The following is a 10,758-nucleotide window of genomic DNA, read 5'->3' on the forward strand; positions in this document are numbered from 1 at the left end:
CGGGGCCCCCTTTCCCCCTTCCTCTTCACCATCTACACCACCGATTTCCACTATCAGTCAGAGTCCTGGCACCTTCAAAAGTTTTCTGATGACTCTGCGATAGTGGAGTGTATTGAGGATGGTGATGATGAGGAATACAGGGCACTGGTGGAGGACTTTGTCACATGATGTGGAAAGAACCACCTCCAGTTCAATGTGACTAAGACCAAGGAGCTGGTTGTGGACCTGGGAAGAAGGAGTACTCCGGCGCCCCCTGTTTCCATCAGGGGGGTCGATGTGGACATGGTTGAGGATTATAAGTACCTTGGTGAACACATCAGCAACAAGCTGAATGGATCAAAACACGCTGAGGCACTCTACTTCCTCAGGAAGTTAGGATCCTTCAACGTCTGTACAAAGATGTTGAAGATGTTCTACAAGAGGGTGGTGGCGGGCGCCTTCTTGTACACCGTGGCCTGCTGGGGTAGCGGGCGGAGAGCGAGGGACGCAAACAGACTGGACAAGCTGCAGGAGAAGGCCAGTAACGTGGTGGGAGTGGAGCTAGACTCTCTGGCGGTGGTGTCAGAGAGAAAAAGTCTAGCAAAACTCCTAGCCATTGTGCACAACACCTCCCACCCACTACACTCCAATCTTGCGGAGAGGATGAGCACGTTCAGTTGAAGGATCAGACTCCCAAAATGCAACACGGATCGACACAGTCCGTCATACAGACAGCCATCAGACTGTATAATGCATATGTTCCTTCTTGACTGCTCTTAAATGTAGAATATATGTAGAATATATTTATATTATTCATATATTGTATACATAATATATGATATATATTATATTATTTATTATTATTATTGTCTATTGTGAGCGAACTGTGGTGCTGAATTTCCCCCAGGGATCAATAAAGTACTTTCTATTCTATTCTATTCTGTTCTATTCTATAGTCATTTTCTATACCGCACAGAGACAAACCTTTGATATATCGAGTATATCGATATATCACCCAGCCCTACTTCAAGTAAGTTTTGAAAAATAGGTTTTTCTTTATTTTTTTCTCTTAATATATAGTTTAATGCACATGGTTATAATGATCATTTTGCATTGTTGGTTTTATTTAGGATTGAACTTGCTTTATGATTCAAGTGAACCAAAGTCACTTAGGGCAGTGGTTCTCAACCTTTTTTCAGTAATGTACCCCTTGTGAACATTTCTTTAATTCAAGTACCCCCTAATCAGATCAAAGCATTTTTGGTTGAAAAAAAAAGAGATAAAAAGTAAAATACAGCATGGTCTTTATGTAAAATGTACTTCTTGATGTTTTGTTTTCACTGAAACTCAACATTTTGGTTTGTGTTTTAAAGTAACTTTGACATCTTGTGTTGTTATATTCAAGATTGTTTAATTAAGTATTGTTCTACATTAAAATACCAACCAGGTTTTGTCTGATGTGTTTTATGGGATCAAGGGTGATTTTTAGCTTGCTTAATTTCCAATAAATTTTGAGTTGGGCACAGATAAATCAATTTCGCTTAGTAACCAAAATAATTTCATTTTAGCTGTATTTGTTAAAAATTAGTCTGACAAATGTAAATCAATTTCGCTTAGTTATTGCAATAATTTCATTTTGGCTTTATTTGCTAAAAATTAGTTGGACTAACTCATTTTTATTGTGTTGCGAGAATGTACTAATTTTGAATTGGGGCAACATATGTTTGTTGGATGGAAATCCTGCCCTCATTTTAATTGAGTTCATCCAATGAGTAATTTTTTTGAGTGTATGTCATCAGTTTCTGATTTATTAAATTGTATAATAGTGTAAACTATTGCTCATTTGTAGTGGTCTTTCTTAAACTATTTGGGAAAAAAAGATATAAAAATAACTGTGATTCAAATATAAAAAATAAAGATTTCTACACATAGAAGTAATCATCAACTTAAAGTGCCTTCTTTGGAGATTGTAATAGAGATCCATCTGGATTCATGAACTTAATTGTAAACATTTCTTCACAAAAAAAGAAATCTTTAACGTCAATATTTATGGAATATGTCCACAAAAAAATCTAGCTGAATATTGCATTGTTGCATTTCTTTTCACAGTTTTGTTCATATTTTGTTTAAGTATTATTCAATAAATATATTTATAAATGATTTTTGAATTGTTGCTATTTTTAGAATATTTTTGAAAAATCTCAAGTACCCCTTGGCATACCTTCAAGTACCCTCAGGGGTACGCGTACCCCCATTTGAGAACCACTGACTTCGGGTAACTTGCATAATATCACGTTTTATGTCGTGGTCGTGGATATGTGATTTGTTTTAGTTTTTTTTTTAGAAGGAACAATTATACATAGTTTTAATAATGGGTAAAAAGATAGATGTATTAGTTAAACTATTTTAAACTTAAGACAAATTTAAATACAACTTTATTTTGTTCAAAAAATGAAAACAATAGAAAACATTACAAAACCTACTCAGTGGCCTCGTGGTTAGAGTGTCTGCCCTGAGATTGGTAGGTTGGGAGTTCAAACCCCGGCTGAGTCATACCAAAGACTATTAAAAAAATGGGACCCATTACCTCCCTGCTTGGCCCTCAGCATCAAGGGTTGGAATTGGGGGTTAAATCACCATAAATGATTCCTGGGCGCGGCACCGCTGCTCCCCACTGCTCCCCACTGCTCCCCTCACTTCCCAGGGGGTGATCAAGGGGATGGGTCAAATGCAGAGGACAAATTTCACCACACATAGTGTGTGTGTGACAATCATTGGTACCTTAACTTTAACTTAGCAAACACTGAATGGTCATCATTTATTTTTCACTTTTCCAGTGGTCTACTCATCGTCCAAAAGGTGCTTCTCTACCATACAAAAGTTCTATAAGTGTTTTTCTGAATAAATTGTCCACTTCAACCATCTTTCTTCTCTCGGACATAGTTAAATATCTAACGTTTTTAATCGCAATGTTTTTTTTCTGGTTAAAGAAAGGTTGACTATATATTGTTTTAATGTCGGTATACCAGCACAGCACTATTTAAAAAATGCAGAATGTATAAGTGGAGGAGAAAATAAACCGGAAATGACGTCAGCTAGAGAGACACCTGGCGCCAATTTTGGCTCATTAAGAGGCCTCAGCACTGGTTAAAAAGGAAGGTTAGCACGCTTGGTGTTTAGCTGGCACATGTTGGTGTTGACTGACTGGCTTCGGGTTATTTCGGCTGATGTGTGGCACGTTTTGAACTTCCTACCCAAAAATGAAAAGCAGCAAGACCCTAAGCTCCTGGTGTTGGCCTTTGGTTCTTCTTGTTTCTCTTACCATCGCAGAGAGCCGCCAGGTGTCGTACAACCCGCGCAAAGTTCAAGGCCCGAGCAGGACGTCTTTTGCTTCCGTGCTGCCTCAGGACGTCGCTGGTCCTTCTAAGCCCGTCAGTGTCACGTGTTACTCGGACGCCATCGAGGTCGTGGTCCAAGCGGACTTGTTCGACACGGGACTTCTGCTAGAGCCGGAACATCTGAGTCTGGGTTCAGGGCCGGCGAGCAGCGGGCGGGCATGCCGAGCTTCCGTCACGGGAGAGAGGACGTTTACTATCCGGGCAGACCTGCTGGACTGCGGGACTCGACTCTCGGTAAGTTTTCCAGTTGGAGCTGAAACCTCTAATAAAAATGGCTTGTATTGTGGTTTCAAATAGCTTTATAATGGCTGCACAGTTTATAAGGGTTCAGTTTTACCAATTTTGATTTACTTCAATCACTCTTTAGAGCCAGGGTGGTGAACTAGTGACACGGGGGCTAGATTCAGCACCTCACCAGGTCTCGAATTTTAACTTTAAAGGCCTACTGAAATGAGATTTTCTTATTTAAACGGGGATAGCAGGTCCATTCTATGTGTCATACTTGATCATTTCGCGATATTGCCATATTTTTGCTGGAAGGATTTAGTACAGAACATCCACGATAAAGTTCGCAACTTTAGGTGCTAAGAGAAATGCCCTCCCTCTACCGGAAGTCACAGACGATGACGTCACCCTTTGAGGGCTCCTTACATCTTCGCAGTTTTTAATGGGAGCTGTCATACCAAATTTCTTCTCCCTATAAAAAGCTTTTTCCCCCCCATTTACTTCCGGGGTCATGATTACTACAGATGTTTTGTTAACGCTATATTATAAAAATATAACTCTACATTTTATAAATACAGACCCTTTGTTAATGCTATTATAAAAAAATTTAAACAATTTACAAACACAAGCTATGGCATGACATAAGAGGAAATGTGACTCCGGAAGTAAATGAGTCATCCCATAGCTTGTTTGTAAATTGTTTTTTAATTTTTTTTTGATAATATAGTATTAACAAAATGTCTGTATTTTTATAATATAGCGTTAACAAAATGTCTGTATTAATCATGACCCCGGAAGTAAATTGGGGGGGGTTGTAGGGGGGAAGAAATTTGGCGTGACAGAGCCAACAAAAAGTGCTATTCGGACCGAGAAAACGACAATTTCCCCATTAATTTGAGCGAGGATGAAAGATTTGTTTGAGGATATTGATAGTGACTGACTAGAAGAAAAAAAAAAAAATAACGCAATTGGGACGGATTCCGATGTTTTTAAACACATTTAATAGGATAATTCTGGGAAATCCCTTATCTTTCTATTGTGTTGCTAGTGTTTTAATGAGTTAAATAGTACCTGATAGTCGGAAGGGTCTCTCCCCCGGGTGTATTTACGCCAATGTCTCGGAGTCGACGGTATCTATGGACGACACCAGCTCAGCTTTTTTCCGGTAAGAAGCGACTTTTTAACCTCAATTTTCTCACCGAAACCTCCTGGTTGACATTCCGTCTTGATCCATGTTCTCTTGACCGCGCTCTGATCCAAAGTAACGTTTCACCTCAAGGAATTTTAAACAAGGAATACCCGTGTTTGTGTTGCTAAAGCTTCCCAACTCCATCGTTCTATTGTGACTTCTCCAATATTAATTGAACAAATTGCAAAAGATTCAGCAACACAGATGTCCAAAATATTGTAATTATGCTGTTAAAGCAGACGACATTTAGCTGTGTGCGTAGCGCTCATACTTCCTAAAAACCCGTGACGTCTTGCGCACACATCACACGTTTCCAGGACGAAACTCCCGGGAAATTTAAAATTGCAATTTAGTAAACTAAAAAGGCCATATTGGCATGTGTAGCAATGTTAATATTTCATTATTGATATATAAACTATCAGACTGCGTGCTGGGTAGTAGTGGGTTTCAGTAGGCCTTTAAGGTCAAGTGTTGCCTTAAATGAGGGCTCATAATTTAGGGCAGTGGTTCTCAAATGGGGGTACTTGAAGGTATGCCAAGGGGTACGTGATTGTTTTTTTTTTTTTTTTTTTCTGAAAACAGCAACAATTCAAATATCCTTTATAATTATATTTATTGAATAATACTATAATAAAATATGAATGTAAGTTATAAACTGTGAAAAAAATGCAACAGTGCAATATTCAGTGACAGCTAGATGTTTGTGGACATGTTCCATATGGATTTTAAAGATTGATTTTTTTTTGTGAAGAAATGTGTAGATTAAGTTCATGAATCCAGATGGATCTCTATTACAATCCCCCAAAGAGGGCACTAAGTTGATTATTTCTGTGTAGAAATATTTATTCATAATTGAATCACTTTATTTTTCAACAATTTTTTTAGTTATTTTTATCTTTTTTTTTCCAAATAGTTCAAGAAAGACCAATAAAAATGAGCAATATATTGCACTGTCATACAATTTAATAAATCAGACTGGTGACCTAGTGCTGTATTTTACTACTTTATCTCTTTTTCAACCAAAAATGCTTTGCTCAGATTAGGGGGTACTTGAATTAAAAAATGTTTACAGGGGTACATCACTGAAAGTTTGAGAACCACTGATTTAGGGCACCGAGGCAAACATTGTCTTTCCATACAGGGTGTCCAAATCATGCATGCATGTACCGTTTTAGTTTTTTAATATAAACTTGTCAGGTTTGTCATTTCATGATGCCTTTATCTCTATCCTTACCTTTATTTGATAGAGGACGTGGTAATTTATGTAGATGCTGTATCAGGACAGATCCATTAAGAGTTTGAGCAGAAATGTTGTATAGGAATTAACTATACACAATAAAACATTAAAATGATGGGTTGGATGGCTTGTAAAGTAAAATCTTTTTTGTGGCATTAAAAAACACAAGTAATTTAAAAACAAGCTTACTTTTTTATATCAAAATAAAACAAAGAATTTTCGTTAATGAAAGTATGAACAAGATTGATTGATGTCTTCTTCCCCAACACCCCATCGTGTTTCAGTACAACAGTTTGGCCAACAAAAACTCTGGGAGTGGAAAAGTGTTCCCTCACCTCATTCACTGTCAGAGCAACTGATGGATGCTGTATTGTCAAAATGAAAGCAACAGTTATCTTCCTTCGCTGTATATTTTGTGTGGGGACAAGTTTGTACTGTGTGTCTGTCTCCAATATTGTCCACACCTGTCTCCAAACACAGTAGTGCACTTTTAAACACGACAGGAAGTGAGGGAAAAAAACTGTAGATTCCTGGAAGAGTTGGTGCTGCAAGGAATTCTGGAAATGTGATCTGTTGCTGTGAACATATTCTCCCAAAATGTAATGTTTAGTGAGGTCTCACTATATGGCAGTTTTATGACAGTGTTGGCATTGGTTATACAGCCACCATTGATGTGACATGTAGGCCTGTTAAATAAGTGTACTACGAGGCGATTCCCCTGGAGCAAAATTACCTTTGTCAGTCCGCCAGGATCAAATTAAAGTGCTCCCTTACTCATGCGCCTGACTTAGTGTTGCTTAAAATACTTAAATGACAAGACATCGATTATATTTAAAGGAGACAGTATCAGGAACCATCTGGAATTTTATCGTGAATTATCATGCCGTTGACCATTATATGCCTTGTCCATTATCAAGTAAAAAGTCAATGGGGATCACAAAGTAGTTGCCGTGATTAAATTCGAGCCCTGCGTCACATTTTACGTGGCCTGGAAATCATGAAAGTCAAGGTTAAATGTATTGGTTGAATCCAGCTAAACCTGAGAGATTAGACCTGTAACGAAAACATGTCAACGACTCTACAAGTTAATAGACGTCTCTAAATATGCACTTTCTAAACTGCTTTATATGAAATGGTACAACATTTTAACTCAAAGTTCCACTGGTGTAATTCTGTTGTGGCGTAAGAGTGATTTGTTCACCTGTCCATTTTCTAACACTTGTCTGCTTGGATTTGACCTTTTTTTTTTTTTTTTTTAATTTGCAAACTGCTTTAATTTCTTGATTCTAGTCAACTGGAGACATGATCATCTATTCCAACATGCTGGTCTACTCACCCGAGCCGTCAATGGAGGGCTTGTTTCGATTGGATGCTGCAGCTATCCCAGTCGAGTGCCATTTTGACAAGTATGTGGACACCTTGGTTTGTTGAAGTGGTTCAGGACATGACTACAAATCATTCCTGCAAAGTAGGAATCATTAACTATGAATCTTTTCATATCTACAGCATAATCTCCACACTTTCTAAATGCATTTTTCAACATGAGCGCCCTCCAAGTAATGTGAGTCTCGATACTTGAAAATCGATACCGCCGGTACCAGATCATTATGTTGATACTTCAGTCATTTGTAATGCTTATGAATAATTAACTAGATATCTTTAGCTAAGTGAGCCTTTTTACGTAAGGTTTTCTCAAGAATTAATCTAAAGTGGATTTCGTAGAGTATAGGTCATTACATTGCACTGACAGTCATTGAAATAAAACTGCTACAGTCAACTTCACTATTTTATTTAATTCAATTTGAGTCACCTAATATTAAAATGGCACATTTACATTACTGAACATTTATCAAACACAGATGTATTTACAGGGACGGCGTGGCGCAGTGGGAGAATGGCCGTGCGCAACCCGAGGGGCCCTGGTTCAAATCCCACCTAGTACCAACCTCGTCACGTCCGTTGTGTCCTGAGCAAGACACTTGTCCCTTGCTCCTGATGGGGGCTGGTTGGCGCCTTGCATGGCAGCTCCCTCCATCAGTGTGTGAATGTGTGTGTGAATGGGTAAATGTGGAAGTAGTGTCAAAGCGCTTTGAGTACCTTGAAGGTAGAAAAGCGCTATACAAGTACAACCCATTTATTTATTTATTTATTTAATTATTGGTATCGAAACAGTATGGCCAATACTAACCTGAATTTTATGTAGGATCGGAAAGGAACAAGCGCTTTTCATGTCGTCGCCAGTTCCACGTTCGAAACGGTTGTCAGTGTCCCAACTTGTCATTTAAATTCTCACATTTTTCCGGTGAGAAGCATGATTTACAAGGAGTGAGGAAGCAGCAGACTACTCGATTTAAACATAGGCATATCTGGAAATGATCATGGCGCCTTTCTAAATTTGCTTGTATTGGCGTTTAATACCATCACAAATACTTGGTTAATATTAAAGTCCATAATGTAAATGGAATATTGGCGATTTTTGAATGGTTATCGCATTTTATGAGTGAAGTAGTGAATCTCTGCTGTAAGGGGACTTGTATTTAACATTTAGAATGCTTTAAAATCCATCAGTCATGTATGTCATTATTGTGAGAGAGGCAAAATTTCCAAAAAAGTACAGGTCCCTTTTTAAATGCTTTATTTAGGGCAACAATGTTGTGGAATATGCTTAAAAATAAATTAGATGTATTAAACTATAATATTTGAAGTGCAATGAGGCAAGGGAGGACTGTTTCAACCAATAAAATATTTTGTGTACTTGTTCCAGGAAGTATCCGGTGGATGGTATTTCCCTGCACCCCACCTGGGTTCCTTTGGTGTCTGTAATCTCAGCTCACCATTACATAGACCTCCATCTGCGCCTTATGACTGGTATCTTCCTCTTCTGTTAACGCTCGTTTACTATTAGCGATGAGAATATTGAAATGAAGACTTGTTATTCAAGACAACTGGCAGTTTGTGAGGCGTTCTCATACCTACTTCTTGGGAGACCCCATGCACTTTGAAGCATCTGCTGTGGTCCGAAAACACAAACCCTTGCGAGTTTTCGTCGACCATTGCGTGGCCACAGACAGTCCTGACCCGCAAGCCCTGTTAAGATACAACTTTATTGAGCGTGGGTGAGTACTGATTTACCTGAAGGCATAATCATGTGGCTGTAAAATCAGAAGGAATGTCAGACTTTAATTCAATTAGTTTTTTCCCTAACCAGATGTCTCATGGACGCTTTGCTGACCAACTCTAGCTCTCACTTCCTGTCCAGGCTGGACGAGCATACGCTTCGATTTCAGCTCGATGCATTCAGGTTCCACCAAGGGCCAAGTAGTCAGGTTAGCATCACCCCTGCCGCTAAATTAGCCGCTATACATTTTTGTCCTAAGTCAGGTTTGAATGTTTTAGAAAAACTTTAAATACGTGGTTTTCCAAAGGTTTACATCACCTGCTGGTTAAGGGCTGTCCCAACCACTTCAGCCATCAGCTCTCACAACAGGGCCTGCTCTTTTGTTGACAAGTAATATCCTCTTTTAGTCTAACAATATAGTACACTTCACTTGAAGTTTCTTTTACACAAGTACACTATTTTACATTTTATTTCCTTGTGCAGATGGAGGTCCGTGGACGGGAAAGACCCGGTCTGTAGATCATGCGATCCTGTTGCAGTCAAAGAAAAAACCACAGAAACAAGGCTAGCCACTAAGTCAGAGCAGAACTTTGCTCAGAACAAACCTAAACAACTGACTAGTTTTCTGTGGGTCCGGCCAAAAATGTCTCCAAGTCTCAAATCTCAGCAGTCTTCTTCTCGACTGACCAAGAGAGGAGTAGACTATGAAGCAGGTGAGTACATGTTGTGAAAATGTATCTGCTAATGTGCAGGCTGTCAGGGTCTTGAACCTACCAGCTAACCTCAACTACATTCCCATCTCTCTAAATCAAACATGCCTTATTTTCCCCACTAGGTGGCTGTAACTGTCTTCATTGTAATTTCCATCAAATGTTAATTTGGTAGCTACACCATGTTCAGTTTTTGCAGCAAGTGTTGCTAATTACAGCTGCATTTGTCTCAAATGTACTTTGGGCAGCTAACCTGATAATTTGCAAATATAGATGCAGTTGTATCACCTTACCATCATTTGAAAGTTTTAACTAAATCTACAATTTATAGCGGAAGAACTTAACCAAAAACACTTGTTTTTCTTTCTCCCTCAAATGTGTTTTTTACAGGGGGTATCGTCCAGTTTGGACCACTTACTATCAAATTGGAGAGTAACAAATCTTGAATCAAGAATGGCAAGTTTCGACATGACCAGTGGACAAGAACTTCATGGACTCATGCACAGGACAGTGACTTGATCTCAATGCATCATTGAACTGCTTTCTTCAATACACCTGTTTTACAACAGCCAGCCTCATTGTTGTTTTTCACACACTACTGAATTTTTCAGTAGCTTGTGGACTTAATGACTTTAGCGTACAATTTGATTAGTATTGGGGTTCTCTGCACTCGGCCTCATTAGGCCCAACAAACAGAAATTGATGTGAGAGGCAGGGTATATTTCGGTTCAAGTACACAAATACTCATCAATCCAACATGTCTGCTCGTTTACACAGAGAGAAGTAGACTTGCTGTTATGGAGCACTTCCTTCCATTACCACCCACAACTTGCCCATCTAGTCACATTTGTGGGGAGTGTGATGTAGCATGAAAAGTTGGATTCCAGAAATGCAGTGCAACT

The 10,758-nt window shown here is 38.8% G+C and overlaps 1 protein-coding gene across 1 annotated transcript; it reads left to right on the forward strand.

Moving 5' to 3' along the window:
* The first annotated feature begins 3,120 nt into the window (after positions 1 to 3,120).
* Positions 3,121 to 10,424, forward strand: LOC133568257 (zona pellucida sperm-binding protein 3-like). Its single transcript, XM_061920072.1, has 7 exons — positions 3,121 to 3,611; positions 7,319 to 7,434; positions 8,793 to 8,896; positions 8,970 to 9,144; positions 9,237 to 9,354; positions 9,454 to 9,859; positions 10,247 to 10,424. Exons 1-6 carry the CDS (start codon positions 3,240 to 3,242, stop codon positions 9,538 to 9,540), a joined length of 972 nt encoding a protein of 323 aa, XP_061776056.1. The 5' UTR covers positions 3,121 to 3,239; the 3' UTR covers positions 9,541 to 9,859; positions 10,247 to 10,424.
* The last annotated feature ends 334 nt before the right edge of the window (positions 10,425 to 10,758 follow it).

Source organism: Nerophis ophidion, linkage group LG14, assembly GCF_033978795.1.
Source record: "Nerophis ophidion isolate RoL-2023_Sa linkage group LG14, RoL_Noph_v1.0, whole genome shotgun sequence".
NCBI lineage: Eukaryota > Metazoa > Chordata > Actinopteri > Syngnathiformes > Syngnathidae > Nerophis > Nerophis ophidion.